This window comes from Oratosquilla oratoria, chromosome 6 (assembly GCF_046742065.1).
Source record: "Oratosquilla oratoria isolate Oo_2021 chromosome 6, ASM4674206v1, whole genome shotgun sequence".
In the NCBI taxonomy this organism is placed as follows: domain Eukaryota; kingdom Metazoa; phylum Arthropoda; class Malacostraca; order Stomatopoda; family Squillidae; genus Oratosquilla; species Oratosquilla oratoria.
Window position 1 is genome coordinate 70,504,541 of NC_134782.1, and position 20,920 is coordinate 70,525,460.

A 20,920-nucleotide genomic window follows, 5' to 3' on the forward strand; every position below is an offset into this window, starting at 1 on the left:
AATCAAATACTTGCTGGGCAGTCAGTACCTCCTAAGCGGAAACGCTATCAGGATTCTAGCATAAGAATAGCAAACATTGTGCAAGACTTTCAGAACCGCGATGTATTGGAATTTTTGAGATACATAGCCCACAATTTAAGATTTTAGTAGTTAAATCCTTTTTCAATATTTTTGCAACTTATATATGTAAGAATTTGAGTATATAATGTTATCTTTTTAAAATCATGTATTTTTATTAACAATAATAAAACATTGGTTTTAATAGTTCTTTTTTACTACCATTTCTCTATGAAGATTTTTTTTTTATAAATAGTTACTCAGGAAATTACTAGAAAGTAATTACGTAAATAGCAACAAATTTGAGTATATAATGTTATCTTTTTAAAATCATGTATTTTTATTAACAATGATAAAACATTGGTTTTAATAGTTCTTATTTACTACCATTTCTCTATGAAGATTTTTTTTTATAAATAGTTACTCAGGAAATTACTAGAAAGTAATTACGTAATTGGCAATAAATTCCAGGACAAATGTCGGGGTAGTTGTCGGGGCAAATGTCCAGGGGGTAGTTGTCGGGGGCAGTTGTCCTAAGGGGGCAGTTGTCCTACGGGGGCAATTGTCCCGGGGGCAATTGTCCCGGGGGCAGTTGTCCTATAATTATTGGATTAGAAACAGAGAAGTAAAACAAGGGGGTGTAGTTATGTTCCTGACTAAGAAGGATATAAATGTTAGTAATGTCACATATGGAAAGAATAGAGTAGAGATGATTATGATGGAAGTAGAGGACAAGGATGGGAAGAGCAGGAAGTTCGTAGTAAATTATGTGCCTCCTAAAATGACTTCGTGGGAAGAGAGAGAACACAAAAGTATGTTAGAAGACACAAGTATAACACTAAATAAGATAATGGAAGATGGAGGAGTAATAATTATAATGGGTGACTTTAATTGTAAAGAAATCTGCTGGGAAGAGATGGCAGTGAAGGGTGGAGACGACTCATGGGGAAATGTACTACTCGATATGATTATAGAACATACAATGACGCAGTGGATACAAGAGAATACTAGGTATAGAAATGAGGAAGAACCATCGAGACTGGACCTAATAATCACTTCAGAACCCAAAATAGTGGAGAAGATTGAATATAAGACGCCAATAAGTAAAAGTGACCTCATATTGGTTGAACTGGAACTAAACGAGGAAAAACACATTGAAAATATGAACAATATAGAAAGAAAAGATGGATGTATGGAAAACAAATTTTGATAAAATAAGAGAATTCTTTCAAAAAGCAGACTGGAAAAGAATACACAAGGAGGAAACAGCAGTAGAAGAGAAATGTAATATTTTGACAAAAATGTATAAAAAAGGAGTGAAGTATGTTCCAAGACAAAAACAAGAAAAAGTATATGTAAAGTGCTGGTACAACAAAAGATGTACAGAGTCAAAAGACAAAAGGGATAAAGCTTAGATAATATGGAAAAAAGACAAAAAACCTGAAAAATAGAAAATATATACTGGTTATAGAAATCAATATATACAAGTGTGCAGAGCAGAAAAGAGAAAGTATGAAAAAGATGTCATAGAAAAATGTAAAGATCAACCAAGATTATTTTACAGATTTGTAAACAACAAACTGAAAAACAAACAAGAATTAGAGAAACTACGGCAAGGAGAAGTCGAATACACAGAGGAAATAGAAATGACAGAAATTATGAACAAGCATTTTGAATCGGTGTTTACGAGGGAGAACATACAACCTAGAGATATCGAGTGGGAGGAGAAAGTCCCCCCTATGAAAGAGATAGAAGTGACAAGGAATGAAATAATGAATCACGTGAGTAATCTCGATGTCAGAAAATTGCATGGACCAGGTGAAATTGCAAACTGGATTTTGAGAGAATGCAGGAATGAACTAACAGACAAAATACATAGTCTAATAAGCAGTTCATTGAAAGAAGGAAAAATTCCAGAATATTGGAAAAGAGCAAATGTAGTACCAATATGTAAAGGGGGAAACAAGGAAGACCCCACTAACTATAGACCGGTCTCTCTTACAAGTACGATAGCTAAAATCTGTGAAAGAATGATCAAAACTAGATGGGTAAGGCATCTGAAAAAACGTACTAAATCCAATGCAATTTGGATTTAGACAAGGACGATCATGCGTCACAAACTTAATGTGTTTCTATTCATCGCTAATAGATGTCCTACAAGAAAGAGATGGATAGGCTGATTGTGCATTTCTAGACCTGAAAAAAGCTTTTGATAAGGTGTCACACAGAAAATTGCTAAAGAAATTAGAAACTGCGGGAGCAATACAGGATAAACTGCTGAAGTGGATGGAAGACTTCTTGCGTGAAAGAAAAATGAGAGTGGTAATAAGGGACAAACACTCTAATTGGGATGAAGTGATTAGTGGAGTTCCACAAGGAATAGTTCTGGCCCCAATAATGTTTGCTATATATATTAATGATATGGATGAAGGAATTGAAAATTGTATGAGTTTCTTTGCAGACGATGCAAAATTGTTGAAAAAAAAGTGAACACTGTAGAAGAGAGTGAGTCGCTACAGAGTGATCTCAATAAAGTATGGGAATGGAGTAGGAAGTGGGAGATGGAATTCAATACCAAGAAGTGTAGTATAATGGAATTTGGAAAAAGCAAAAAAAGAATAGTGAGGTCATATAAATTGGGAGAAGAAGAAAAAAAAAGTAGAAAATGAGAAGGACCTGGGAGTCATTATTATGAATATGTCCCCTGCGAAACATATAAAAAAAAATTGAGAAACTTATAATTTAATAAGAACAATCAAAGTGGCATTTACATACCTGGACAAAGAAATGGTGAAGAAAATACTAGTCACTTTGATAAAACCAAGATTGGAGTATGCAGCGACGACGTGGTCACCAAGTACAAAAAATGTATAATAAAACTTGAAAGAATACAAAGAGCAATTACGAAATTAGCAGCAACACTCTCAGAACTATCATATGAAGAGAGACTAGCAAAACTTGAGCTACAGACATTAGAATCATGAAAGGCATAGAAACTATTGATAGAGAGGATCTAATGAAATGGGATAGTAGAGATACAAGAGGACATAGAAAGAAAATCAAGAAAGTTATAGAAGAGACCTAAAAAAGAACAGATTTCCCCACAGGGTAATACATGTTTGGAACAAGTTAGATAAGAAAGTGGTGTGTGCAAAAACAATACACGAATTTAAAAACAGTCTAGATAAAACGAGATATGAAGACGGGACATCACGAGCATAGCTCCCTTTCCCGTAAAATACAACTAGGTAAACACACACACACACACACACACACACACACACACACACACACACACACACACACACACACACACACACACACACACACACACACACACATATATATATATATATATATATATATATATATATACACATATATATATACAGTATACATATATATGTATATATATATATATATATATACACATATATATATACAGTATACATATATATGTATATATATATATATATAGTATATACATATATATATATATATGTATATATATACATATATATATATATATGTATATATATATATATATATATATATGACACACACACACACACACACAAAAGGTCCCCTTCCCGTAAAATACAACTAGGTAAATACACACACACCCGGACCGTCACTACGGCGGTCCGGGTTCGAATCCTGCCCAGGGGTGAAATAATTTCAGTATCGCTGCGCTTCAAGTCGTTACTCCAGCTCTCGAGGGCGGGGAGTTGTGTGTGTGTGTATGTGCTGTATTACCCATAGATAGGTCATACGAGCTCTGAGCTCTCTTCCGGGAGGGAAATAGCTGTCGATCACGAGTCCAACACGTGATCCAAAGACCAAGGTAGGTGTGTGTGTGTGTGTGTGTGTGTGTGTATTTACCTAGTTGTATTTTACGGGAAGGGGAGCTATGCTCGTGGGGTCCCGTCTTCATATCTCATTTTATCTAAACTGTTTTTAAATTCATGTATTGTTTTTGCACACACCACTTTCTCATCTAACTTGTTCCAACTGTCTATTACTCTGTGAGGAAAGCTGTTCTTTTTCAAATCTCTTCTATAGCTGTGTGTGTGTGTGTGTGTGTGTGTGTATATATATATATATATATATATATATATATATATATATATATATATATATATATATATAATCATCTAGTAATTGTAATTGAAATATATATACCAAAAGCTTTACCTCCTCCTATTAGGAAGGTAACCAAGTCAAAGGCGCGTACCTCCCATCCACCACCCTTTTCTCATTCTCATCTTACCTCCTCATGGATAAATAACAGGTCATCTCTGCCCACTATCATGGGTCAGATGCAATGTAACAAAACACAGTACATCCACAGCAAGGCAGTTGTAAGGTCACTAAAATCGTAAAACGTACAGAAAGTTTAAAGCTGACGATAAACAGGTTGAAGTTACATAAGACCAGGACACAGTCAATACCTAAAATTATTTCTTACGTTCATTTAGTGGTTCACATGTAGCATTCTTTTTAAGAACAGTTCTTATTACGCCATCATACCACAATATTTCGATTTTCGAGTGTTGATTGAATAATTTTGGTTGTTCATGATAATGCAATAAGTGAATAGCAATCTGGACATAGGAACTTTACTATGAATCAGATATATCGTATTTGTGAATTTGAATAAGTAGAAACATGTGCCTTTTTTGTGTGCAATCTTATTTTTTGTTTCTGTAAATTGATATTTGAATAGGGCGCTCTCACAGGGTTTCCATATCCCCGCGCTAGATGGCAGTACGGATTTTAAACTAAGGCGAAGATGGCGTCGCACGACAGTGGTTAGCTGAAGTATTTTGTTTTGTCCGTGTTTTAAGAGGAAATAGCTTAAGATGAGCTTCTAGTCACCTGTATATAGCATTTGATTTACACCCACTTGCTCTCTATGGCTTGTTCAGATATTCGCGTTTTTTAATCTACAAAAGGCAAGAGTTTCTTGGGATAAGGACAGTGTTTGGGTTTGGCGCTATTCTGTGCTTGTTTTTATTTACGTACCTTTCTCTGCTGTAGTCTTTATGTTTGCATTTTACATTTTACTGTGTAAGTATGGTGTAGTATGCTCTCGTATTACTGGCTGCTAGTAGCTGGAAGACAACGACAAAGCAAGTAAGTAGGAGAATGTAAGAGGCCCATCCCCTCGTCAGTTCACATTGCGAGTTCGTTAAGTAGAAGGTTGCTTGCGTCCTTGGCACAAAGCGCATCTCCTAGACATTGATACTGCACGTATAGTGATTTACCATATTGTAAGGCAGCAGGTCGAAACATATAATTCCCGTCTGACACATTGACAATGGCCGGAAGGTAATGTATGTTTCCTGAGAACTGGAATGCATGCTCCTACCCAAATGTTTTTGTTCAGCGGAAATCTGGCCTCCCATATGATTTATGCACAGACACAAAGGTAAGTATTATTTAAAGTTGACAGTGTACGCAAATTTGAGGTATGTTATGGAAATAAGAAAGAAGTCAGTGAATCATTAGCAGGTGCAAGGTTATGAGTAGCAACAACAGCAGGTGCTTGGCTGTTGTTTATGTGGAGAGAACATAATTTTTTGGGTAGAATTTATATTTTCTGCGAGTAGATTAAAACACTTCACAAGATATTGATTTTCTTTAAGCTATAGATTTAATGTGTTTTTAGAAGTTAGTTTTGTGAATTAGCATAGATTGAATATACTTGGGATGATATGGATTTTTGAAACATATTGAAAGTAAAAGTTCAAGAAGCCTGATGTTTTATAGTGAGAAGATGTGTTTTGGATATTTTATAATTGGGGGAACGACTGGGTTCAGCATGTGTAAAGGACTTGTTTTTCTTTCTTTTGTTTATTTACTTTACTTTCCCATAATGCAAGGAGTCCAACTACTATCTGTGGTTAGGATGCACTGCATCCCTAAGCCGACTATATTCTAGGCAAGTGCGACCACTTGTCCCCTGCCTCTGTACTGTGGCACCTATTGAGGTCCTCTATTCTGTTCTCCATATCAAATGATTTGTGTTTTGTCAACATTGTATTGATTTGCATTGATTTCCTTTTGAAAGATGTTCCATTAGATAAAATAATCAGGTCAGTTGGTCAGTTGAAGCACCCAAAACCCCAAGAAAATGCCATTTGAGTATTATGTATGTTTTAGGTCAGGTTTCAAAATGTGTCCATTTCAATTTATTTTGTGTTAGAAATATTAAATTTTTCAAATTATGTCCGTTTACTGGCTGGGATTATGTTTTGCATTTCCAAGGGATTCTAAACTTGATGAGCAATAAGAAGTGTTCATTTCCTTCACTTTAGCAATAAGCTAACTTAAATAAAAGACATCTGGTGAGTGAACGGTCTTGTGAAAAGACACTGCTGCCACCTCATGTTTGTCATACTAAACACTGAGCAAAACACAATGGATTATCTTTGATTTCAATAAATAAAGCCTGGTAGATATATTGATGTAACTCTTTGTAATGATAAAATGCTACTAAATTTTATTTTCACCCCTCCCCCTCAGAAGAGGGGGAGGGGTGAATGAAAACTTGTTTGAAAAAAAAAAAGAGAAAAGAGAAAAAACAATAAAAACAAATTTGATTCAATGTTGTAATTGGGAGCCCATTCCATGTGTTGGCCCTTCCAACTCTGTATAAGTCTCTTACCAAATGGGCTTCCTGCCCATGCATCAAGTATATGTGCAAAGCAAGGAAGCCACACTTCGCTGATGTGCCAGTCCCGTACATATGAAAATAGTTGCAATCATTTTTTATTTATTTATTTTTCTTCTTTTATTTTACTTTGCTTCATATTTGTTATATTTATTATTATCATCATTGTATTTTATTTATTCATTTATTATTTATTATATTTGTTATTATACTCATCATTATTATATTTTATTTTTATTTGTTCACCTAATATTTCTCCTAGTATCTTTTTCTCTCTTTATTTCCAATTATCTTCATTTTCATTTCTTGGAGTTCTTTTGCCACCTTTGTAGACCTTGTAGGTGGGTTTTTAGTGTTAATACCATGGCCAGTTTCAGGACATGCTGCTTCCATATTTCTGCTTGAGCCTCACGTATTGGAACTGATCTGTGATCGAGTTCATTGCCACTCCTTGTGAGGTTGGGCTATGCGGGATTGGTGACTCATCTAGGATGTCCAGTAATTTGTCTAACCTCCTTGAAAGCCTCTGTGCTGACTCTCATTAGGTCCCTTATCTTGTGTGGGAGACAGTTGAAGAGTCTGGGTCCAGCACAAGTGAAGCTTTCTGCCTGGATTGTCTTCATTTGCTGGGAGCAGCTGCTTATGGACCTTCCTTTGCAGGTCCTACCAAACCTGGGGTGTTGTTTCACTTTGATACCACCTTCATTTTTGCTTTGCTCTCCAGGGCTTTCCAGGCATAAATCACTATATAGCATGCTCTGCATCTGCAGTGAGTAGAGCTTGAGGTTTTTCAGACTTTCCCAATAATTCATGGGATCCTCAAGTAAGCTCCTCATGAATTCCCTTAAGACCTGTCCTAGCTCTTGTATCTCCTTGACTTTGTGTGAAGACCATAGCTGGCATACATACTCCAGCTTTGATACTACCAGAGTCTTCCACAGAGGTTGCAAGTGTTTGGTCTTCATGGTCTTGAAGGTTTGGAGGGTGCACCCTCTCATTTTATGAGCAGCACTAGTGGTGTGGGTTGTGTGTGCTTTGAAGCCACAGTCATCACTCATCCACACACCCCAGGCCTTGCAATGTTTCTTTTGTTTTTATTTTCTCTGCACCCACTGTGTATTGGTGCTCTTAGATTTTCATTTGGCCCATATCTTATTAGTTCAAATTTCTTGTTGAACACCAAATTTTCACTTGTTCATTTGTATACTACCTCCAGATCTTTTTGTAATCTTTCAGAAACTTCTCTGGTTGTAATTTCTCAAGAGATCATGGCATCATCTATGAATGAGGGCACTTTAGATGTTCTAACTCTTTGGTCTGTGTCACTTATGACCTGGAAGAGCCGTGACCCAAGCACCAAGCCCTGTGGTACTTTGCTAATTGCCATTGAGCTTTTTAAACTATCTCCATCCACTTTTACTATCTGTTTTCTATCACTTAGGAATTCATGGAGCCATAGTCCCATTTTTCACATTGTGTAGCAGTACCCCGTGGTTTACCATATCAAAAGCTTTATCAAAGTCTAGGTAGACCACATCAATATTTCTTGTGCTGCTCTCATTGTCTAATGTTGTCATGGTAGTTTAGGAGGTGGGAAAGACCCATATTCTAGGATATAGGTATTCATCTTAGGTGTGTTGGAAGGTTTTAACCATGTTGACTTATTTCACCATTTGTATTTATTGTAATATTCAGCATTTATTTGTTTACTTGTTAGAGTTTTGAGGTCCCTCCTCTCAGTTGTGGTGGTCCAGTGATGCTGTCAGATCTAGTGTCCACTTGCAGAATGACTACTTGATATCATATGGTATGGTATTAGAGATCCTATGTCTGTTAATGGGGTCTCATCTGGCATGGATTTTAGAAATTTGTCTAGCCTAGTTCTGAACTTGTCCACTGGGCAGCCAGTGATGTTCTTCATATTATTGGACAGTGCATTAAGTGCATCCCATTTGGGGTATTGGCTGCATATTATGGTTTAGTAGCGTGCTGCCCCCCACCCCTTGTTACTGTCCTGTACCATTTCTCTGAATATGCTTTATTTATTTATTATTATATATATATATATATTCTACTTTTTTTATTTATTTATTTATTTATTTATTTATTCTTCTTCTCCCTAGCCCTGTGGTGGGGAAGGATAATACCGCTACCAAGTCTTCCTTCAGTTGTACAAGGCGACAAAAAATAGGACTAGGCATCCTTCTCCCTGTAGCCCCAAAGGGGACATTCCTTAAAAAAAAAAAAAAAAAAAAAAAAGTAAAGGCATGAGAGGGTCTAGGAGTTTTCCAACCCTAAGGTTTAGGGTCTTTTAATGTGCATGAATGTGGTACAGATGAGAGTAAAAAGGAAGATATAGGCAGTATGTGAGAAGAAAGATTGATGTGTTGGCATTGAGTGAAACTTAAGTTGAGAAGGAGGGGCAAATGTGAGTTTGGGAGTGTTGTTGGGAGGTTTTCAGGAGTGAAGAGAGGATGAGGGAGAGAAGGGGTGGCTATACTAGTAAGTGAAGAGATAGGTAAGTGTGTAGTGGAGTGGAAAGAGGTTTCTTCAAGGTTAACCTCTTCACTCCTGGGCACATCGCACGTCTGGCAGCATTAGCTGACCGACGTGTGATGTTGCGTCATAATAATCGCATTATAAAAAATAAAGTCAGTGCTCAATTGTTCGTTCTCTTTCACCCGTGTATTTTGATAACCATAGAAAATTGATGAAGCCAGTTTAGAGAGAATGGAAATTACGTAGGTACGAGTACAATAAATATAATCAAAATGCCGACGTCGGCATCATCGAGTACCCACTTGCTCCTCATGCCACCTATGTAGGCGTCACCATATGGAAGTGGTTAATGTGGATGAAGGTGAAACTGGGAAGGGAGATGCAGGTTTTTGTAAGCACATATGGGCCTAGTAGTGAGAAGAGTGTGAAGGAAAGGGAGGCATTTTGGATGGATTTAATTGAGTGCATGTAGGGATTAGGGAGAAATGCCAATGTAGTGGTATTGGAAGACCTTAATGCTAGAGTAGGAAATGAACCAATAGAGTGGTTGGGAATTGTAGGGTTCTAGGAAATAATTGTAGTGGAGAGTTGATGGGATTTGTCTAGAGTTGATGATAGCAAATACAGTGTTTAGTAAGAAAATCAAGCATAAGTACACATGGTAGAGGGTGGTGGTTGGAAGGGTAGTAGATAGGGCATTAATGGAATATATAGCTGTAACCAGGAGTATAGTAGGAAGAGTTAAGGATGTACATGTTCTAAGGGGAATATCAGATCATTTTTTGGTGGAAGGTAAATTGAGAGTAGAGGATGGATGGAGAAAGAGGAAAAGGACAATAGGTAGGGATGTGATTAGAGTGAACTGCTTAAACGAGAAAGAAAAAGAGTAGTACAAGAAGCTGCGAGAAGAGTGGGAGGGAGTGAAGGATAGAGTAGAACTAGGAATGGGGATAGTTCAAGAAGAAAATCACAAGGTGTGCAAAGATGGTGAGTGGAACAAGGAGGATTGGAGGAAATAGAAGGAAGGGTAGTGAGTGGTGGGATGAGAAAGTAAAGAATGTTGTAGAAGAGAAGAATTAAAGATTCACAGATTGGTTACTAAATAGGACAAGGGAATCATATGAGAGGTACAAAGAAAAAAAGAAGTAAAGCATAAGATAAAGGAGGCAAAGAGGAGCAGATGTGAAGTGGGGCTAAGAGTATGACAGAATTTTTTGAAAGAAATAAGAAAAATATTTTGGAAAGAAATTAAGAGAGGAAGAGGAGGCGAATCAAGTAGAGAAGAAAAGGTAAAAAGTGCAGATGGAGAGATGATAATGGAAGAGAAGGCATTAAGAGGAAGATGGGCAGAGTATTTTAAGGAGTTGCTAAATGTTCCTCATTAAGCTGGTTATTAAGTTTGTGGTACTATTGTTTGAAATAGGTTTGCTGTTCCTAGCTTGATGACAGACATCTCTCCTAATTTATTTATTTTATTTTTTATTTATTAATTTAATTATTTATTTATTTTTATTTATTTTATTTTTATTTTTTTAATTGTTATTATTTTTTTCATCATCGTCATCATCACATTTGGGTTTTGGGCATTTCTGGACTGAGAATACACCTTGGTCACAGGTAGTGTGCAGGTGGACAGGTGTTTCACATCAGTGTCCATATTTGTGACAGGAAAAATTTGTGGTGGGGTTGGGGTAGGTATCTTTCTAATTCTCTTCATGCTCCAGATGTGCAAGAAACTGCAGGCTTCTATCAGACACTTGTGGTGTCCAACAAAGTAACAGCACAGGTGTACTTTTTGCCGAGTTGCATCCTTTTGCTCTCCAGGGCCCATGAGCTTGGAGATTTTGGCAGGGTTTTAGGTGTTTGAACCTACAGTCCTTACCAGCAGTCACATGTTGACGTCTCCCCTTCTTGTAGTAATGATATATGGTCCTTTTCTGTTGTTTGCTGCCTTTGTAGCTTCTAGAGCAGGATCTTGGTAATGTCCTATCTATGTGTCTGCTCCACAATTTGCCACCATTGTTCGTCATTGTGCTGTGTATGTTTTGGGATGCATCTGCTTTCTTCCCTGGAGGTTGTGCTGTGTTGCTATCAGTGTTGCAACATGTATACTATGTACTTTGAGAAGTCTCCACTTCTTCCTCTGGAGGTTGTGGAGGAGTAGCTTCTGTCTCATGATGGTATGCAATGTGGTCTGCTATGTTTGCAACTGGTTGTAGTTGCCTCGGTGAGCTTTAGCATTTCGTGGCCTCCCTGGCTTCTGTTGACCAATCAAGGCCAGCATGGATGTTGAGACAACAGGTTTTGCATGTGTATTTGTGCTCTGTTTTGGCAAGACATAATATTTGATAAAAAGGCAGGGCACTGCACATGTATCCAGTGCTTGCAAGCATCACACTGTATTGTGTACCATATTTCACTGCCCTCACCATATCTGTAACATTTGATACCTTTGTACTTTAGTATCTGCCATTTGTATAACTTGCTAATTAAGGTCTTATAAATAATCTAAAAGTGTATCTAGTCACAACAAACACCTCACTGTCCTTTATTTCATGACAACAGCTCCTGTTCTTTGTCAATACTTGTCACTTTTGTACTCTCATATGGATGAGGCTCACCCAAACATATTCTCTCACAATGGGCAATGGCATCAGGGAGATTATAATCAGGAAAAGTAATAAGGAGGAGGAGGACTGAGTAGGTGGGGAGGAGGAGGAGGCTTGGATGAGGGAAGGATTAGGTGGAGGAAAGAATAGGAAGTAGGAGGAGGCGGCTTGGGAGATTTAGTGGGGCCTCAGTTGTCCATAACTGTTTACTTGTTGGGAGTGTGGGGGGAGGGGGTTATGACTTAACCACACTGGCACCCTTTTTTTGGGTGTTAAACAGGTTAGTGGCTATTGGACTGACCTGGACCTTGGAATCACACTTCAAATTTGTTTTCCTTTTGTAGCCACAGTCAGTGCTGCTAGTTATTGTATCTGTGAAAGTTGCATGGGTAATTCATTCATAAGTTACTTAGCTTTCCCCTCCTGTGGCACCCCCCCTAACCCCCATGTTGAAAAAAAAAATAACACACAAACAACCTGCATACATGCCTGCATGTGTAAAGGTCAATTTCTTACCAATAGTATTATTAGTATTTATGAATTGTTCATTTTTTGACATTTAAGTCAGCTGAGAGCATGCATGAGTGCAATCCTGAGTGATCTAGCTTGGAACCAAGTTTGGTTTTCCCACCCCTTCATAGGCGCAGAGAAAGGGTATGGAAGACCTAAGGCTTGTTAACTAGTATATCATCATAGCAAACATGTTAATAATCAACCACACAAAGTATGGTACATTTATATTATAATTTGTGATTGTGATAACAGTAGTAATGATTATATATATCAAAAGGCCCTCTCCCCCATATAAGGGAAGTGGCAGAGTCAAAGCAAACATCCACCTTACATTCGTTCCACACTTATCCAAAAAACCCATTCATTCCCTCCTACAATCTTGGTTCTTTGTGAATGAAGTCCCTTATCATGTTGCTTGGGTCAGAGGCAATGCTGCAAGACACAGCACATCAACAGCAGGACCCAACATACAAAGCTGGTTTACCCCCTGCAGCTTTATTACATGACAAACAGCACCCCCCCACACACTATTCACTTGAGAAATGTACAGAACAGACTAGAAATCTCATTAGGCCACATGATTTCCTCCATTTTCAACCACTCAGTTCACATACATGTTTTGTCCTTTTCCTTCCTTGTTTGACAGACTTGTATCCTGACTTATTTTTTATTTATTTGATTATTTATTTTTTCATCTCCCCTCCCCTCAAGTTTCTTCTGTCTACTTCTGGTTTTCACATATTGCTGGCCTTCACTTATTTTTTATTCTAAATGAAGTTTGGAAATATGAAAGCGAAACAAAAGGGTAACAGATGGAATGGGTTGGGGTGGGAGTTACCCTTGGCTGGCCACCTCCCTACCTCCTAAAGAGAAAGAATCTTATATAGATGTATATTTTTTCCACATGCCCAAACCATCACAGCATTCTTTGATCCACCCAATATACCATCTCTCTTTTCACCCCTGCTATCTGCCTCACCTTGCTTCTCAGTTTGTCTATCCTTTTTACCCTCAATATGTTCAGAGTCAGATATCTATTTATGATACTTCTCATGAAAATAATGATAAAAATTGTAATAATGATAATGATTACAGCCAAGGATAGGGGGGCTGACAAGAAAATTGTGGACCTAAAAGCTGTAGCCATTTTAACCTAATGTGCTAAACATGACAAAATATTCCTTACTTTCCTAATCAAGAGATCTTTTCTGTCAGTGTAGTTGAGCTTCTTAAGTGATATGAACACTAATCAATCCATCCTTTTCTCATTGATCCTTCAGTGTTGGGAGATTTGATACTTTTAATCATCCTTCATATGGTTTATCAGTGAGGTTGGAAGTCTGTTTTGTTGTTGCTCCCTATTCTCTTCATCTTATATATTTTACTGTGTAGATACTGTGTGACTATATATTCCAGTCTTGGACAACTCATCCATCCATCTGGTGAAAAACCAACATGTCTCTCCCACAAATCCTGTTGTCTTTTAAGGGACAGGTTATTTAATCAACATTCCAAGATTTTTCTCCCCATTGCCTTTGTAGTGAATTTGTTTCCCAAGGAATAATAGTGATGGTCTTGTTGTGGTATTGCCCATTTCCAGTATTTTGCATATTCAGGCTTTGAAGTTAATTTTTATTCTGAAAGATGTCTGCATGCTAAAAATTGATATATATATATATATATATATTTTTCATAATTTTGCAAAACATTTTGGCAAAAATAATTTGAAGTATGCACAACATACTGATGAAGTAAGAGTGTTGCACATCTTCATTTACTTTTTTAAGTATCTTAAGCAGGCAATGTCCCTAATTTAAGGGATGTGGCATAAGACTGTCATCCTATTTGACATTTACATTTGATGTTTTCCTATTTAAAGTTTGAGAAGGGTATAATGTATGTTTACCATTATAAACTGATAGGGAGATGTGAAGGCAAGAAATATGAAGTGACAATTCACTGTGTATTGCTCAAGTGTTGCACTTGACATACACACACACTCCCTCTCTCTCTCTCTCTCTCTCTCTCTCTCTCTCTCTATATATATATATATATATATATATATATATATTATGATAAAGTAATAGCCTCTGTCTGTTTGTACACAAACTCCTCCTAGGGTTTTAGAGATAGACCCCCATAACCATATATATTCTGATACCCTATCACTCCAGGTACTTGGATCAATATTTCATTTCCAAAAAAGAATATATTTTGGTTAGGGTTAAGGGTTAAAGTTAGGGGGTTTATGGTGTGGGAACATGCTACTACTGTAGTATCCCCATCAGTCGCGTAGTATTTTTTGTGACTTAAGAATTAATATGATTAAACAAACCATAAATATTATATTTGTGAAATTAATGTTACCACAAACCATGATAGCTTTTGTAAGAAGAAAGCATGTTGATGTAAAATGATTGTATAATTTTACCAAATGTTGAAATATTGGTTATTTTCATTTAATTTTAGTGTGGGCAGAAATAGATTATTCACAAACTCCTACATTTTTGCAGATAAACCCCTATAACTATATATATTCTGAAGATAAACTAAATACATTTCTCCACCTTTTAGCTGTAGACATTTATTGTCAATCCACACACACACATGCACATACACATGCATGCAAAAGAATGTGTACATATGATATTTGTGTTTGTATGAATGTATTTTTCAAACTAGGGTATCCCAACTTTCAGGAGGGGGGGCACACACCTGGGAGGGGGAGTGTTTAAAGCTATATTTAATTAAAGATTATTTTGGTTAGGGTTAAAGTTAGGTGGTTTATGGTGAGGGAACACGCCACTACTGTAGTCCCCCCTTAAGTCGCGTATTATTTTTGTAACATAAGAATTAATATGATTAAACAAACCATTGTATGTGTTCATAAATATTATATTTGTGAAATTAATGTTGCCACAAACCATGATATCTTTTGTAAGAAAAAATCATGGAAATGTAAAATGATTATATAATTTTACCAAATGTTGAAATATTGGTTATTTTCATATAATATTAGTGCAGGCAGAAATAGATTATTCACAAACTCCTACATTTTTGCAGATAAACCCCTATAACTATATATATTCTGAAGATAAACTAAATACATTTCTCCACCTTTTAGCTGTAGACATTTATTGTCAATCCACACACACATATGCACATACACATGCATGCAAAAGAATGTGTATATATGATATTTGTGTTTGTATGAATGTATTTTTCAAACTAGGGTATCCCAACTTTCAGGAGGGGGGGCACACATCTGGGAGGGGTAGTGTTTAAAGCTATATTTAATTAATTATTTTGGCTAGGGTCAAGGGTTAAAGTTAGGTGGTTTATGGTGAGGGAACACGCCACTACTGTAGTCCCCCCTTAAGTCGCGTATTATTTTTGTAACATAAGAATTAATATGATTAAACAAACCATTGTATGTGTTCATAAATATTATATTTGTGAAATTAATGTTGCCACAAACCATGATATCTTTTGTAAGAAAAAATCATGGAAATGTAAAATGATTATATAATTTTACCAAATGTTGAAATATTGGTTATTTTCATTTAATTTTAGTGCAGGCAGAAATTGATTATTCACGAACTCCTAGGTTTTTGCAAATAAACCCCTATAACCATATATATTCTGAAGATAAATTAATGAGATAAATTTCTTCACCTTATAGCTGTAGATATTTATTGTCAATTCACACACACAAACAAAAGAATGTGTACATAATAATTGTGTTTGTGTATGCATGTATTTTCAAGCTATGGTTTCCCAACCTTCGGGTAGGGAGGCGTACACCTGGGAGGGGGAGTGTTTAAAGCTATATTTAATTTAAAAAATATTATTTTGGTTAGGGTTAAGGGTTAAAGTTAGGTGTGGTATGGTTATGTTAGGGATTATTTACGAACTCGCAACAATGTGCGGGTAATTTGGCTAGTATATATATCCCCTCTCCTCTCTCACCCCTCTCTCTCTATATATATATATATATATATATATATATATATATATATCTGTCTCGAATAATGTCATTGAAAGTACAACTACTCTGATAGTTTTTGGTCTATTTGCATGATTCTTTTTTATTTGAAAGTTGACACTGTTCTACATTCTGAACATAGTTTATCATGTGTTGAATACAGCAAATCCTCATTATACGGTACATATACATTCCTGAAAACCTTACCGCAAATTGAAATTACCATATACTGAACCCATTATAACATGTAATAATAGGATATGGCAGACGTACCTTCTCCCTGCTCTTTCCTTTTCAAAACACGAGCAGATACCATATCTGTGAATTTTTCTTACCATTAATAGAATCGAGGGTAGTGATTAACAAATACCGTAACTGTGAATTTACCGGATAAAGAATTACCATATAAAGAGGACTCACTGTATTGGAATTTCTAGGATTTACATTATAAACATAAAAAAAATATTCTTTGGGGGTAAATATATCAGTAGAACAAAAAATAACCACTGAATCTACACATGTTTAGTATGTTGATAATTGCAACCATACTCAGTGCTGCCTTAAGAAAAAATGCCAAAGCATAAGTCTAAATAGTTGGGGACTAGTAGTGGTTTGAATATTGATTATTGTTGCACAATAAAATAAAGTTTTTATTGTGGAAGTACAGTATCCATGGACAAACTTCATTGAAATATGGTGAGAATGACTACAATGAGAAGTATGATGTTCAGTTAAAAAAAATCCTAGCTCAGTTAAAAAAAAAAGTGAATTGGACTGGCATCCTTAAGTCAACAACTAATCCTATCCAAGTGCTTCATGTTCTTGTGGAGTTCCAATATAAGTTTCAACAGTTTCTTGCACCCTATGTTGATTTCAAGGCATGTGATTCTGCACACATGGGGCACTTAGGGATCCTCTGCAGATCTGTAAGATTCCTGTGAAGATTATTGATTTGATGCCGGGCTTATACTTTGGAACAGAAAGAGCTGTAATATATGGAGGATGCATGTCTACTTTCTTTCCAGTTAATTCAGGAGCGAGACAAGGGTGCTTCTCACCCAAATATTTTCAACACCTACATGGACTGAGTATTAGAGTTGTTGATCAGTGCCATTTCAGAGCATCAATTAATAACACCAAGGTCACTCTCCTTGTCTTTGCTGATGTTCCACTTCTTGTAGATTGGAAGATGGAAAGTAGGCTGTATGTGTTTGTCATTGGCACTTGACAGGTTAAAGTAGATATTGTTTAAAGAAGATTATTTTCCTTATTGAGGCATACTGCAGTTAACAGATTAATGTCATGAATATAGCTGTGTTCTGTTTTATCTTAATTCATTAGCATCAGGAAATTCCCAGTATAGGATGGCAGAATAAACTGAATATTTTGTTTTTTGTGGAATAGAAATACATTAAGTTCGTATTGCTCTGTTTAGTTTCTTTAAATGCTTGTGTACAATTTTTTTGTTTTACATATGATTCTGTGTGCAACTTTTGCTCTGACATACAGTTGAGGCTTGATATGGCGACCTTTTGTAAGTGCTGATGGACCTGTTTTCAACTAGTTATTAAGGTTAGTACAAGTGTCATTCCTTACTGCTTTTATAGTCTGATGTGTTTTGATTCTAATGGCACTGGATTTTTCACAGTTAGATACTTGTTCATCCAAACAAACAATCTTAGGTATTTGGATAGTAAGTATGGGAGTCCTGTTGTTGTGTATCATGGCCTCATCTGTTGTTGGAAGGTAATGATGGGGTAACAAAGGATTATATGGTGTAGTGGCCTTGTTAGATCTTTTAGTTTAGTGAAGCAAATTCAATTATCCTGAAAACATGCATGCAGAAGTGGGGTCATCAGTATGGTTACTCTCCTGTGAGATATGAATGCATAGTGTGGATGGCATATCTAACACCTGTGTAATTAACTTAAAAAGATTAGATTTTATTTAGTAACATGTTTGGTTGTGATATGCCCTTCTTGTATTGCTTGTAGGTTTTACCTTTTGCAGATAATTTGGTTTTTAGTACGTATTTGTTTGGTAGCAGGAAAATTATAATTATGGGAGTTTGATATTTGGAATGTTGGTGGAGTGCATATGCTGTATTTTGAGTCCTGTATTTATTTTTGAATGAACTAGTCAAAGCCCATGGCATAGGAGGAAAAGTGTTTGAATGAATTAGACCATGGATCAGTGACAGAAAACAGTTGGTCACCATTAACAGTGTAAAATCCAAACGGGGGTGTTGCCATTAGAATTCCGCAGGGTTCCTTATTGTTGCAGGGTTAAAAATTAACCACTTATGTATGATTGTATATATATATATATATATATATATATATACACACACACCCTTTTTTTCACGAGTTGCCCCTGGATTCTGTGAAATGGTTTGATCACATTTTCTGTGTTTATTATTACTCAGAGTAAAAGAGAACAAGTAATATGGCAGTGACTATATTTTATAATGTGAGTAGTGTGATGAAAATTACGTATGACAGCCGCCGGGAATTTGAGTCATACTGAAGGGGTTAACAGTAGCCTACTAGCCAATGGCTAGCCAAAATCATAGCAGACTAATCAAAATTGAACAAAATCTAAAATTATTAGTCCATGTGGCTAGCCAAAATATTGTTTTAGTGTCATACAAAACATTATGATTTTTTTTTTTTTTTTTTTTTTTTTTTTACCAATGTGAAAATATGAAGTTTATGCCTTAAAATATATGCTCAGATGAAATTGATTTGAATGTGAATTATGCTGGACTTTCACCTCTATCAAACAGGTACTGAGCAGAGCACGCAGCAGACACAGCTGCAGGGGTGGGATCCAGAGCAGATCACTGTTTAATTGCAGCTAGCAAGCAGCTGAATATCTTGCTACTTAGTAACTTTTTAATGCATGCATGCAGCAGGCGAGTGCGAGCTACTTTGTGTATTTACCTAGTTGTAATATACGGGAGGGGAGCTATGCTCGTGGTGACCCGTCTTTGTATCTCTCCACATCAAGTTTTATCTTAAAATCTTGTGTAGTGTTTGCACATACTGTTTTGTTGTCTAATTTGTTCCATGTATTAATCGCTCTGTGTGGGAAACTGTTCCTTTTCAAGTTTTTTCTATAACTATCTTTTTTTCAGTTTTTTTTCCGTGTCCCATGTTTTACCGTTGTCCCACACTAACAGGTCATTCCTGTCTAAAACTTCCATTCCTTTCATTATTCTGTAGATAGTCAGCAAATCTCCTCTTTCTCTTCTTTGTTCCAGAGTTGGTAGGTTCAGTTTGGATAGTCTTTGCTCATATGTTAGTTCGGTGAGAGTCGGTGCTAGTTTGGTTGTTGCTCTTTGTAATCTTTCTAGTTCCTTAATATTCTTTTTGGTACTGGGTGTCCAAAGTGATGCTGCATACTCAAGTTTTGGTCTTATTAGTGTAGTTAGTATTTTCTTCATCATTTCTTCATCCATATAAGTAAATGCCACTTTGATTGACCTCAATAAGTTGTAGGTTTCTCCGAATATTTTTTTTTATATGCTTATCAGGTTTCATGTCCTTTCCAATCATCACTCCAAGATCTTTTTCAGAGTTTGCTTTTTTTATTTTTCTTCTCCAATTCTGTAATCTTTTGATATTCTGTTTTTACTCTTTCCAAATTCCATTATACTGCATTTCTTTATATTAAATTTCACTTCCCACTTTTGAGTCCAATTCCATATCGTGTCCAGATCTTGTTGCAATGAGTTGCAGTCCTCTTCCGTTTTTACCTTCTTAAGTAATTTTGCATCATCTGCAAAAAAATTCATATAGCACTCCACGCCTTCATTCATGTCATTAATGTATATGGCGAACATGATCGGGGCCAGTACCGATCCTTGCGGGACACCGCTTTTTACTTCTTCCCAGTTGGAGAATTTTTCTCTAATTACAACTCTCATTTTCCTCCCAATCAGGAAGTCTTTCATCCATTCCAATAATTTTCCTCTGATGCCACCCTTTGATTCTATCTTATTTATTAATTTCCTATGAGGTACCTTATCGAATGCCTTTTTGCAGGTCCAGAAAAGCACAGTCCGCCCATCCATCTCTTTCTTGTATTATGTCTACTAATCTTGAGTAAAAGCAGATCAGATTTGTTGTACATGATCTCCCTTTTCTGAATCCAAATTGATTTGTGTTCAGTATAGAGGGAGGGTGGGAGGGGTGTGGAGTGTATTTAGGGATGAAATGGGTGGGAGTGTTTTTATGCCTTTCCCTTTTTGGCTACCTCCCTTGGAAGGGGGAAAAAGCCTTGGTATATGTATGTTTGTATGTATAGATTTTTCACCCATCTATTTTTGACAACTTTCACAAATTTTTGCTATTGTACTTGTTAGACCGGTCTGTAGTTAGATGGATTTTCTTTATCACCTCCCTTATAAATTGGTACAATGTTTGCCTTCTTCCAGTCCAATGGTACTTTTCCTTCTTTAAGTGAGGATTTAATTATATTATATATTTTGTCAGTTAATTCTTCCATACATTCCTTCAGTATCCAGTTTGCAATTCCGTCTGGGCCATGTGATTTTCTGACATCAAGGGTTTTAATTTG

The 20,920-nt window shown here is 36.3% G+C and overlaps 1 protein-coding gene across 8 annotated transcripts in view; it reads left to right on the forward strand.

Moving 5' to 3' along the window:
• Nucleotides 1-4,807: 4,807 nt before the first annotated feature.
• The window catches only part of LOC143026594 (uncharacterized), a 130,124-nt gene continuing 114,011 nt past the window's right edge, over nt 4,808-20,920 (forward strand). For 4 of the 8 annotated variants that reach the window (XM_076187245.1, XM_076187250.1, XM_076187247.1 and 1 more), the window contains exon 1: nt 4,829-4,868. In XM_076187245.1, the coding sequence (XP_076043360.1) occupies nt 4,850-4,868 (19 nt within the window). In that variant the 5' untranslated portion in view covers nt 4,829-4,849. The other 4 variants (XM_076187251.1, XM_076187248.1, XM_076187252.1 and 1 more) reach the window with 4 other exon arrangements.